A 13,267-nucleotide genomic window follows, 5' to 3' on the forward strand; every position below is an offset into this window, starting at 1 on the left:
TTGGTTGCTTTATTTAGAGGGATTTTTCCCCCTAAATGAGATTATTTAGACAGGCTTGTGTGTAAGGCACGCGTGTGCACATATATGACCGTGCCGTTTTTTCTAAATCGACGATTCACAAGGACCCTCCATTGTGTCTAAGTAAAAGCACGAAATCAGCATTCTGATTTATCGCAAAGAAGCGTCCCAAATTGTCTTTAAGATAACATGTTTGAGTTTTTCATGTTCATTCATAAATTATTTTGATGTCAGCATAGATGAAATGGCGATTGGTTATCTCTTCCTCTTGCCAGCCCCTTAAGGATCCGAGGTGAAATTAGTAGCAAGAAAGCATGTAATTGACAAAGTCACGTGGCTCAGGGGGCCAGAAACTGGAGAGAGAAGAGAAAAAAATCAAAAGAGGGAAAGCACATTAGACCATGCGAGCTAAATTTGTGATCGCACAAAATCAAGATGTTAGATTGATTCAGAAGATCACTCCGTTCCAAAGGGAAAGTTTTCATCTCACGAGTTTGGAGCAGAGGGCCCGTGGGGCAACATGGCCGAAGGTTAATTTTCTTTTCTATTGTTTTACTGTGATTTTCTCTCTTCCTTTCTCTCCCCCCCTCCCCCTTTCCCACCCTTCTTTGCCCGTCCTCCCTTCCCCTTTTACCCCAATACTGGGCATTACCCCCACTCCCCATCGCGCAATGGGGCTTTCTGCAACCTATTGTTATAGATCTCCAAAAATGTTTTGTACCGCCCACACTGATTCACAACTTGAAAAGCTTTCAGGGGGCTATTGTTTGAATTGTTTGAGTGTGATTAAGCGCAGTTTCAGTTAGTGAGCCCGAGAAAACTTTTATACACCTGCCCCCTCCCCCATTCCACCCCAACTTTAATTGAAAGTTATTGGGGGGAGGGGAATGCACATTGCAAATAACCCTGGATTCACTGCCGCTGCATGTGTATTAACTAGCTCTAACCATCTTCACGATTTCTCTTTTCTCCTCGTGCCCGCCGGAGGGAATAGTTACGCCGAAATTTTCTTTTTGTAAATGGGACGAGTGTTAAATCAGCAATATGCAAGTAAAGTATCGCATGCTGTAATCGTAATATGTGGCCGAAAAAAATGGAGTTAAATGAAAAAGTACACGTATGTACAGAAAAGTGGAAGTTGATGTGATCGATAGAGCAGTGTGGCTCCCTCCTCCCCCGCTTCCCCTTTTAACCCTTTCATTTTAAATATTTTCTGTAGAAGAAAAGAATCAACCTTTATTGGAGTTTCTTTCTGTTTCCTTCCCCCACCCCCCACCCCCAAGCAGTTTTTTTCTCTTTCAGCGAACAGTTTGGGAATACAGACTAACTGACTTTTTTTTGTCCTGTTCTACTCAGGCGGGGCAGGCAAAGGTGGTGGTGAAGGGCCCGGGAAGCTGCCGGAGCAGGCAGAGGAGGAATCCCAGGTTTTGCACGGAACTGGCCACTGTAAGTGGTTCAATGTGCGAATGGGATTTGGATTCATCTCCATGATAAACCGAGAGGGAAGCCCCTTGGATATTCCAGTCGATGTGTTTGTGCACCAAGTAAGCCAAACTTTTTCCCCCTCTTCTCCTTTTACCATGTGCAGGATTTGGTCAGTAGTTTTGTCAGTGGTCATACGCTGAAAGACAAAATCTTCCTTGCAGTCAGGAGTTAATCCGGTATGTGTATGGTCCCCTTACTGGGTATCTTTTCCTAAACAGAAAATGAAATCTTTGAAATTTCACCGCTTGGCTGCTGGTTGACTTTATTAGCAAGTTCTCCTCTTCATTCGACAGCGAAATTGCTGTAGTGTAGCTTCCGGTGTTATCGGTTACAATATACTTCGTCGTCTGTGCCTAGTGAATGAATGGGGAAATGAATGAAGAAACAGGGATCACTTAAGTTTAAAAAAGCAAACAAACAAACTTTTGCTATTGTAGGACACCTTTTAGACACCTTTAGTCACACCAGCTTCCCCTATTATATTTCTGCCTCCCTGGTAGTCATTTGTAGGTTTAAATAAAAATAATTTGATTTCACAGTAAAATAAGATAGAACACTATTGGTCTACCATGGATTTGATGAAATGCCCAAGGATAGGTTGGTTGGTAGTCAGACATTTAGAAATGTGCTCCCTTTTAGGGCATAGGTCCAAGGAGACTGTCTCTTTAAGAAACTGAACTCAAAAAAGCATGTGGCCAGCTGTGGCTCTAGCTTGTGTGTCTAAAATGTGCTAGTCTGCCACTTTGGGTAAATTTCCACCATTGCTTATATTGTGTTGTAATTTTTTTAAGATGCTTAAATACCAAACAGAATGTCATTGCTTATCATTTTCAGAAATTTACCCAGAAACAAGTAAATTAATACCTCTTCCATTTTTACTCCTCTCTATTGCTTAATCTCATCATAGTAAAAAAAATATATTTAGAATTTGCAGGTTTGATTATTGCATTGAAAGAAGTTAATTCTCTGTAATGAATCCTTAGGAGTAAAGGGATTTAAGACCAAAGAGGTTTGTTTTGGCTTGACATTTAAGTATTAAAAATTGAATGAATGGCATTCAGTACCACAGGTTGCCTGACAGATACATGGAGAAAATAGTATACTTGCATGAAAATTATATATTTTATTTGATACTGTATTGCCCCTTCCTGGTCATGTTTACAACCTCCTTTATCCCCAAGGAATATCCTCTTAAAATTAAGTATATAAACAATAGAAACATATGAAACCATTCTGTTTTGATCTGTTGTCCTGTGGTGGTTGGTAGCTTCCTGACCTTGCTGTGTGGTGTATGTTTTCCTTTCCTAAAGGCCTGGCCATCATTATTGGCTGTTTACATGTGGAAGGATCAGCATAATCTGTGAATTGAAACAGGGTTTAAATATGTAAATAGTAGTCCATAGACAGGCTACTGGATTTTATGCCTCCTACTTTATATTGTAAAATGAACGTACATTTTCAGCTTTTTCCCTCCCTAGACTGAATGACTTGAAATCATTGACAAATTCATTTTCTCTCAGGCTCTGGCTTTCCCCACTTTGAACCTTCTTTAGGTTGTTAAATTGTTCTTTACGATCTCATAAATTTGTTTTATAGATGAATGAAAAAAAATAGCCCTTTTCTTCTTTGATCACACCTTGTTATAATTTGGTTTTCTATGTTTTCCTTTTAATACTTTCAAATGCTAGACATTTTATTAACCAATATTAATGTTGAGAAGAACCACAAGACATCCAAATTTAAGGTATTTAATGATTATATGTTGGTAAACATATGTATGTCCACTGAATTATGAAATACCCTCTTGCGGGAAAAGTTTTATTTATAGATTGTAAACAGTTTCTAGAGTACAACTATAGATTATTAACATTCAATTGCTTTAATCCTCTGTTCCAAGTCATGTATTTACTCAAAAACGTATTAAAATGGGGAGATAAAATGTATTTTTCAGAAGGATATATCTAGATACATTCTTGGGAAGAAGTATGTAAAAAAGTTGATAAAACTTAAGTCTTAGCATTTTTGTGATGTAAAAAAAGAGCAGTGATATTCTTTAAATTTGAAATTAGAAAGTGATACTTTAGGGAGTTTTTTTGATGGCTACAGTATTCATTTTTTGAAATATGTTTCACTTTTTTACTAGGGAAAATTATTGCTTTATTTTTTTCTTCTTGATTTTAGGCTTTGGGAGGAATTTCTGTCTTCTATTGGGACTTACACAAATTGCATATAAATCATATGAATAATTGTTCTGAAAAAGGCAGAATCCTACAGATTGTAGCCAGGCAATTTCAAGTAACAATTAGATGGTCATAAATGATCTGTGCAGGTATATTGTCAGCATCACTTACACAATCAGGTTGCAATTCAGGACCATTTTACAACAGTTTTTAAAATACTTTTAAAATCATTCTTTTATTGCCATTTTTACTGTACGAGAATTTTTGAGAGCATACCACATTAATGTATCATTCAAATTAATTTTTTCCCTGTAATGTCTATGTGCTATTTTGTTATGAAAGAATAAGCATTGTAGATAATTAGGAATTTTAAATGTTTAACTGTACAATATCATTATTTTAAATACATGCAATTTCTTTTTGAGTATTCAGAAGTACACGTGTCATTGGATTTTTTTAAGTATTATGAAACATTTTTAATAGTATATATTTGGGGAAATGAAAAAATAATTTTAGTTTAATATAATATTTAAAAATTTATGCCAAGGCTCCCAGGATTTTTTTCTCTTGAAAAGATATTAACTACAGATACTTCAATAATAAATAAATATATAAAAAACATACAATTAAATAGGACTAGCAAAAAAATCCTGACTGCAAAGAACTGCACATCAAAAACAATTTAGTTGCTATGAAATGAAGAGAAGATATGCATATATATTGTTCAGTTGCTATGAAATGAAGATATGCATGTGTACTTTAAAATAGAGCTGTACATTTTTAGTTACATAATTCTTCTTAAAGTATGTTTGCAAGAATACAGTCAAACTTTCTTCTAGTCTCTGTAATGTCACCAACTTCTCAAAAATAAACATATGACTTAGCTAATGTACCTTCCCTGTCCTTAATTGTTGATAAATGCAGTGAGGACTCTGCTGTTTGAGGATGGTGTGTGACCATTGGTGGTTTAAAATGTCAGTCTTATTTGACTTCCTAATATTGTGATTTAAATGGTCATATGATTATGGATTGATAATAATTATATGTATTCTGACACATTAATATGGAAACCTGATAGTGTTTAATAATATTTGTAAAAACTTACAAGAATGTGTAAATATTTTGTGAATTTTCTTAAGCTTATTGCTTTCGAGTTGTTCCTTAAAATATTTAATATTTAAAATTTGACAGTTTTCACGATGACTTATTTGTAACTAGGGTATATTTGTAGGAATTTCTTACTTTAGAATCCAGTGCAAAACACAGAGATTAGTCTTTCAATTGAAGTAAGAATATGCATACATGGTTAATACAGATTTGTAAGTCTAGGTTACTAGTAAGGTGATGTCATCAATGTACAGTTAGTGTGTAAGTGTTAATAATTAATAACTTCTATTAGTTTATTATTAACAGTTAAAAAAATTGCATCCACAGTTAGATTGTGGGATAACATGTTTAAATTACTTGGAAAGTTCTCTTGTAACTTTTTGAAATGTTATAAACTTTGATAGGACTTAAATATTTGATAATATTTTAGATAAGTCACATGGTAATTAAAATGAGATCCTTTTGGAGAGGGGCAGTGTTACCCAGTAACTACCTGTTGATGTTTATTATAATTTACGTTTCCTTTACATAAATTTTGATGCTTATTTCCAAATAAATATTCTCTCTCTCAGTGAGATAAACTTTATTTTGTTCAGGGGAGGGATAGAATCCGTTCTCCTTACTGCCCTCTCTTCAGCTCACTTGCATAATATTTTCTTTGTTTGTTAGTTATATATTTGGAATTCTTTGCCATCAATTATGGTATACAGAATTTTTAACATAAATGTATTTCATCTATTTCACTACTTATGTAAGAATTTCTTCTCAAAGGGAGTAATTTCAAAATGACTAATTCACCTACCATTACTTGATAGGCTTAAGTACTTGTTAATAATTTGGTTGGAATTCTTAATTTACCTTTCAAATATGTTGGTATTTTCATCTTATGCTCTTTATTTCTGGTTTGTAGTTTGATCTTAATGGAAAACACAATTGTCCATATTACGGCGATTTTATATATTTTATGTTCCTTTTATTACTTTGTTCAGAAAACATCTCAAAGTAATGGAAACGGAAGAAATAAGAATAATTACTGTAACAGATAAATTTAAAGCATTTTTATTAATAGTATAGGGTATAAAAACATTTGGAGATTAACAGTTTTTAAATATATGAACATTTGAATTATATGCAGTTCAGTTGATGTAGAATAGAGTTCATGTCTCAGTGATTAATAAATTATACAATTTATGAAAACATTTACTCCAGTGTGTTCATGTTTAAGGATTTTTCGTAGTATTTCATCACCAACTTATTAGTCATCTTTGTTTTTATCGTAGTTTGGCATGAAAACATTTTTCACATGTAGAATAGATGTGATTATTATTATTCTTGAGACTCTTGAAAATGTCAGTTTCAAAAATTATTTAGACAAAGTAAAATCTTGGAAATTAAAAAAATATCATATAACAGAGCTCATTTGTTAGCGAGTTATGTATAATTTCATATTTGAAAATGGTTCCTAATGCTACCAGGTTTTCAAGATGATTTGCCCAGTTGACCAATTTGGAAGAATCCCAAATGAAATAAAGCTATTTAATCATAAAATCATATTTGAAGTCATTTAAATCCAAATTTTATGCCTTTTATTGTCTTTACAGATATTGGATACTTCTGATTTTCAAATGCTGGTCCATTTCAAGACCCTTTTTTGTTTACTTCTAAAAAGATACTTTTATTCTAATTCATTTTAAACATGAAGTATGAATTGGGCACATTTAAGACAGTCTTCATGTTAAATAGTATTGATGAATATCAACTATACTTCAATAAAAATGAATAAAGATCATTGTTGTAAGTCTTAGATATTTTCCTCATTTTTGATTCTTCTTTTTTAAAAGACTTCACAAAAAATGAAGGCAATAAATCAAAGGATTGTTTTTTAAACAAATACGTAAGAGAGAAACAACTTACAAGTATGTGGCATGATAACTTTAACCTACCTTTAACTGATCTTAGAATGCTTGGTTTTCATAAAAAGTTAACAACTTTTTTGCGTGCATTCAACATGGTAGATAAAAAGTGAGTTTATTGTTGTAAATTTTGTTGTTTTGGGGCAACAAGGAACCCTTATTATTTAAATTTGCCAGAATTCTTTCTGTTCAGAAGTTACATAGATACTGCAGATGGTTTTTTTTGTTTATCTTAACTGAGTAGTTCTTTTGGTATTGTGATTAACCTAAAAGTTTGGAGTTAAAAATATGGTGTGCTGTGTTTTTATTTCTAATCCAAGTACAACCTAAGCAAATAAAGTGAGGATACTTCTGATTAATTAAACTGGAAATGTATTACTTTAAGGTATGATATTCTTTGGACTTGATTTGGAACTACATGTGAAATAAAATACTTTCTTATTAGCAGTTCTTTATATCTTGAGATATTTCTCACTGAATTTTAAGTAACAAGAAATTCAGTATATAGTTCAGTATATAGTTATTATAGGTTATGGCATTGTAACATAAACAGTCCATAGAAACATAAATGGTTTACATTTTTCTCTAAAATAATTTGATTATAACATCTTCTGATACTGAAAAGTACACAGTAATATATTTAAGAAAATACATTGCGGATCAGTAAGATACATTTAAAAATTGTCTTTTAATGAGTACTTCTATTAAAAGAGTAACAAAAATATTTGTTATATTGCATTTTGATACATCAAGATTAATCTTACTTTCCATCTAGCAACAAATTGGAAAATTATCTGAAGATTACAGCCTCCTGCCCAGTATCTAAATATTTGACTGTTTGGAGATGCTGTCTAACATAAGACTCATAGATTTAGTCTTATCTTTCTTTCCACAATCAGTGGCAAATTGGAGTAATTAATACCTGACTTTTCAGGATGTTGTGAAGCATAGAGATACTGTCATATAATTTGCCTGGCAAGTGTGTTTAACAAACTAAAATGTAAACAAGTCCTTGTCACAACAAAATCACAGATAGGTTATTTTCAGTGGCATATATTCATAGTAGAAAATTAAATTGGTACCTTCTTTTATGTGCTCTCTTTAAAATTGGGCAAAATGTGTTGTATAATGTTAATAGCTTAATCTCCGTTGCAGTGAACTACAAAGCATTTTATTATAATTTTATGGCATAAAATATTGTGTAATATTGTTGAAAATACCAGGATATAAATTGAGATGTAGGAATGACTTGGTTACATAGATTGTTTTAATAGTTTTATCATGAGATTTTACCTGAGTATTTAGTTGTATATATCCAGTTGTGTATTCTTCAGTGTAAGTTGAGGGAAAAAATACTGTTTTAAGTAGACCTGCTGCAATAATTTAATACTTTTTGCTCTAATACTAATTATTTAGTCCTTGTGAGGTACTATACAGTGGCAGAGCTTCTAGTCAAAAAGATCACTGTTGAAATCCCAGTTTATTGTTTGTAGGGAAAGTGAGTAACCTTGTCAGTGTCTCAGGGTCCTGTAAAGGGAGGGGACAAAACGGTGACCACTTTAGTATAGGGTTATTATGAGGATTAAATGTTATTACACATGTAGAGCATTTAACACTGAGCCTGGAAGAGAGTAAAGGCTCAGTGATGTTTGTTGTACATAGTTAGCATTACTAAGAAGAGGTAGTGTGGTAGAGTAAGGGATAAAGCATCAGAAACGAAGGTTTAGATCTGGCTCTGCCACTTGGTGGTTTTCTTACTTCTGACTAGTCACTTCCTCTGAGCTTCAGTGTTCCCATGGGTGAAATGTGTTCAATAATATTTTTTCTCCCTATTTTTGTGGGTTAGGGTAAGGGTTCATTGAGATGTAGTACACATGAAAATAATTTAAGAATTGTAACAATACCGGGTTTTCGTTTTAATCTTTATTTTGAGCACTGCATTTTTATTTATACCCTCATCATAAAAATTATCAGAATTTTTGAGAGATAATAAGCTCATGTCATTTATTTTATTTTTGTGCCTTGTCTGCTTATTGAAGTATAATATATAGAATAAAATTCACCAAATTTAAGTATACAGTTAGATGAGTTTTGACAAATTATGTAACCACCACCACAGTCATTTCATCACCCCAAAAAGTTCCCTTGTGTCCATTTGTAGTCACCCTGGAAGACAAGAGGTTCAGTTATTCTATATGATTATTGATAGGTCATAGTAACTGGTTAACTCACCTGGCTCTTTTTGTTACTTAGACCTAAGCTACAATTCATTTATCAAATACAGTCTGAACTTATCTTAATTATGCAAATTACCTTTTTACTAGTAGTTTCTGTGTTTGTGAAACTGAGATTAATTAGTATGCATTTCACTGATCTTCAGTCTTAATTTCATTTATCCTTATGGTACTTTTTTATGCAGCATAAACTCATTGTTTACCTAAAGAGCATAATTAGGTTTATTGATACTCATATTTCTTTTCAGAAATTTAATGAATTTATATCTCAACTGAGTAAACATTCTTAGAGGCGTAAATTGACAAGATGGTTTATTGTATAAAAGTACGGACTTGTAAGAAAATGGTTACTCTAGAAAGTTCCTGGCTCGATATCTATATTCAACTATTTTGTTATTGATCACATAGTAGGTGTAAAGCACTTTTGGATGATAGATTTGAGAGTTCTGCTCTCCAGGGGCACCTGGGTGGCTCCGTCAGTTAAGCTTCCAACTCTTGATTTTGGTTCAGGTCATGACCTCACAGTTTATCTAGAGTTGGAGCCCCACGCTGGGGCTCTGCACTGACAGTGTGGATCTTCCTTGGGACTCTGACTCTCCCTCTCTCTCTGCCCTTCCCATGCTCACACTGTCTCTGTCTCTCAAAATAAATAAATAAACTTAAAAAAAAAAAAAAGAGTTCTGCTCTCCAGTTTGCTATATATTCTTTTTATTTTCTTCTTCGCAGAATCTTTAATATGATCTTTCCAATTCTAATTCTTTTTATATGAGGTACAAAAGCAGTGGATCATTTTTTTCCATGGACTATTCACTTTCTTTTTATAAATCTAGTTACACAATGTCTGTCCATTTAATTTGGGGGAAAACTCTGATAGAACAATAAATGTTACTTTTCAGATTTTGAGCTAAATACAGCGATTTTCATCAGTCTTAAAATACATAGTTTTCAGATTTCATATGTAAAAACTATCTTTACCAATGCTTAGAATCATTTTATTGTGCTTTTAATAATACACTTAACTTTTACCAGCTGCTTTACCCTTTTGTTAGAACAGTCTACTTTTTTTTTTTAAAAAAGCCCACTTTCATTTATTACTTTGTTAATCTCAAAGTTGTCATTTATTTTAAAGTCTTTTAAGTGTAATTTGCTAATAACCTTAAGATTTTTGTTAAGTTTTATTGTGCTATGTATGTAAAATTCAAATTAATTTTACTCTGGCCACGATTTCTTCATGACTGTTTATTTCCTTAAGCTTTGTAAACAGTTGCGTAGGCCATTAATGATAGTAGCTAGAATGTTCCCAGATACTATATGCTTAAATTCTGTTATCCTAACATTTTCTTCATTCAGTTGAATTCTTTATCCTTAGTTCAGTCTGTAACAGAAGTCTGACAACACAGGTTGTATCTATTGCTTTAAATACTTAGTGAATCAGTGATATATTGTGGAGCTTGGAATGAATTCTATCAACTGTTTTTCCAAAGTAGGATTTTAATAATACATCGATTAGCTTATAGTATGGAAACGCTTATACTTGGAGACTAATTCCACCTTCAACAACGTCCTTAAATAGATTAAATGATATTAGAAACACATACCTAACACAGTTCTATGTAAGCCATACATTTACAAAGATAAATGAATAAATTTTTTTCAACTTTAACAAGTGAAAAAAAAACCTTCTCTTTTTAGGACTGGTTGAACTATGAGTCAGAAATTTAATCAGAGTATTGAGTTCATTTATTTAACTCTCTAATTAAAATTTTTAGTTGAATACTAAATCTAAGGACAGTTGGACTTGCACGTTTGTCCCTTTCACTGTTTCCTCCCCCATGCCATTGAAGGATTTTGAATGGTGAGGAATTTGCGCCCTTTGGCTCAGGTTGCAGACCCACTTGATCAAGCCAGAGAAGCTGGGGTCAGAACTATTCATTGCTTATCTTTTCCTTGGGCCACTTGTAAATCCTGCCTTTCTGCTCTGTAAAAAATCTCTTTCTATCAGACTTATAATAAAGCCTGGAGTATAAAAATGGGCATAATAGTTGATGCTTGATTGTGACTCTGTGTGGGTTGATTTCACTAATTTAGAAGTTTTTCACTGCATTGGAGCTTATTTGGTGTGTATAATGTTATTTAAATATATGTTCTTTCATAAGATATTGTAAAAGCACGCCGTCAGGAACGAGTGTGATGATATGATATTCCATCAGGTTGAGATTTTATGCCTTTGAAATGTAGTGATTATCTTTAAGTAAATTGAATTAGTTAATTTCAATCAGATCTATAAAAAAAAATCCCAAAATATTTATTTTGTTTTCATGTGCCTAATTTCTAGCATTTATACTGACATTTAAAATTTGCTAGAATCAACTATAGTACAAGTTTGTTAACTTTATCAATAATGGTGTGAAGACTTTAAATATAGAGTCAGGTTTAAACAAACACAAAACACTTTGTTCTTATCTCAGCATCCCTTAAAAGTATACAGCTCTAGTTCAGGACCTCAGGACCACCCATCACCCTGGACATTGGATACTCCTATTTATTCAAGAAGCTTGCGAAGTGTCTGTGTGCCAGTGGGGGGATGGTGTGTGTATCTGTGTAGGGAATCACAGTTAGGTGATTTTACCCCAACAAAAGCAGCAACATTGTTTATAAACTGAATTATGTCCCTGTAGAATTTTCTAGTTGTGGAAACTAAGTTACATTAAGTGCCTGTTATTTTCTGTAAGCTTTGGTTGCAATTTTCACATTTTTGATGCTTTCAGAAGGTTAAAGTGGGCCCCCATTAAGATTAACCTCAATCCATTACAGCTTTTTGGCTTGCAGGCCCCACCCATTGGCCTTGGATAGCTAATACCAAGCTTTTGTTTCTTCCTGTAGAAAGGAAAGGAAAGAAAACTGTTCTTTCTCTTTCATTGTGTAAGTCATGTGACTTCCCTTTTGGTTAGTTACAGATAGGATGGAAGTGAATCTCAAAATGAATAAGATATCAAAAGTTTTATGTTTGTATGAAATATTTGTTGAAATATTATTGAATTCATGTGTTTTATGCATTGAAACATTTGTTTTTGAACAGCTATACCTCATTTGACATTCATGCTGCTGTTTTTTTTAGGAAGCCAAAAAAAAGATATTAAATAGATTTTTAAAATAATACTCATCTTTTTATCTACATTGTGGTAGTTTCTTAGTGTACTTATTTTTCTGTTATCTTTTGGCATCATTTGGGGTTTCTGAATTGTAGCTTATCCTCAGAACTCACAGTGTAAAGAAAACAGGGGTGGTATTTGGGATGATTTATCAAGGAAAAATTGCTGGTAGGAAAAGAAGAAAGAAATGTGTTATAGGACTGCATGTAAATGGAAGAAGAAATGAATTGGGTATACTTTCTCTTGTTCCTCTTCCATTTAATCTCTTGCTAATAATAAGCAGTATAGCTGGCTGTTTGGGAGAAAATGCTATCGAGCTCTTAGGCTATTAATATCAATAGACAAATGTTTTACTATGAAGTTAGATAATATGAGGATAAATGTTGATATTTAGTTCTAATTTGGTGATTTAGTCATGATGTTATGATTTAGTATGAAACATTAAATAGTTAATCTTTAAAGTTATTTTTGTTTGTCCTTAAACTTAAATATTTAAATTATCTTTTAGTAAATAGTATAGCTGCCACCAAATAATAAGTAAAATGTTGGAGACAATGGTAGTTTTAAAAGAGTATCATCTCAAAGATTTTTAAAATATAGTGTTATTTGGCACATATTTCTAAGCACGTTAATACTTTTAAAAGACTTTTGAGGAGAATACTATTTTAAAATCTAGGATGCGTTTTTATTTAAAATATTTTATTTCAATAAAATGTTCCAGGCTGTCCTTCCATAAAAAAAAGCATTGTTTCTTACATTTTTATAGTGTCATAGATCTTAAAGGACAGTGATATTTAATCCAATGATTCTGTTATCAATCCAGGATGACTTGGTTAATTAGATTTGAAAATATGAAAAATTTGTAGAGATATAGAAAATCCTCTTAAGTTTCTATTAATAATGGTAGGTTATCAGCTTTTCAATAACAGGGATCTGGTATGAAGTCTGTAATTAATGTGTTGGTCCATGCTTTAGTGACATTAAAATTTATAGCAAGTGATTTATTTTGCATGTGCTTTGCAATTGAATATTTCAGTTTCTGTCTAATTAATTCATGTAAATATTTATTGACATTTTATTTAACGTTTCAACTGTCACTACAATTTTGCTTTGGGGAAAAGTTTAGGGTGCCTTTCTATCTGTGATCGTCCCTCATTTACATTTGGGTAGCAAGCTAT

General features: G+C 32.5%; 1 protein-coding gene across 2 annotated transcripts in view; it reads left to right on the forward strand.

Annotated features, from left to right (window-relative positions):
- Positions 1-13,267, forward strand: part of LIN28B (lin-28 RNA binding posttranscriptional regulator B) — a 129,390-nt gene that overhangs the window by 15,191 nt on the left and 100,932 nt on the right. The window contains exons 1-2 of one of the 2 annotated variants that reach the window (XM_025925806.2): positions 259-548; positions 1,375-1,562. In XM_025925806.2, coding sequence (XP_025781591.1) covers positions 539-548; positions 1,375-1,562 — 198 coding nt within the window. In that variant the 5' untranslated portion in view covers positions 259-538. Of the gene's footprint in view, positions 1-258; positions 549-1,374; positions 1,563-13,267 lie in introns of those variants that run through there. The other variant, XM_086707512.1, reaches the window with a different exon arrangement.

The sequence above is a fragment of the Puma concolor genome, chromosome B2, assembly GCF_028749965.1.
Source record: "Puma concolor isolate L17-30 chromosome B2, mPumCon1.1.hap2, whole genome shotgun sequence".
Classification (NCBI taxonomy): Eukaryota; Metazoa; Chordata; class Mammalia; order Carnivora; family Felidae; genus Puma; species Puma concolor.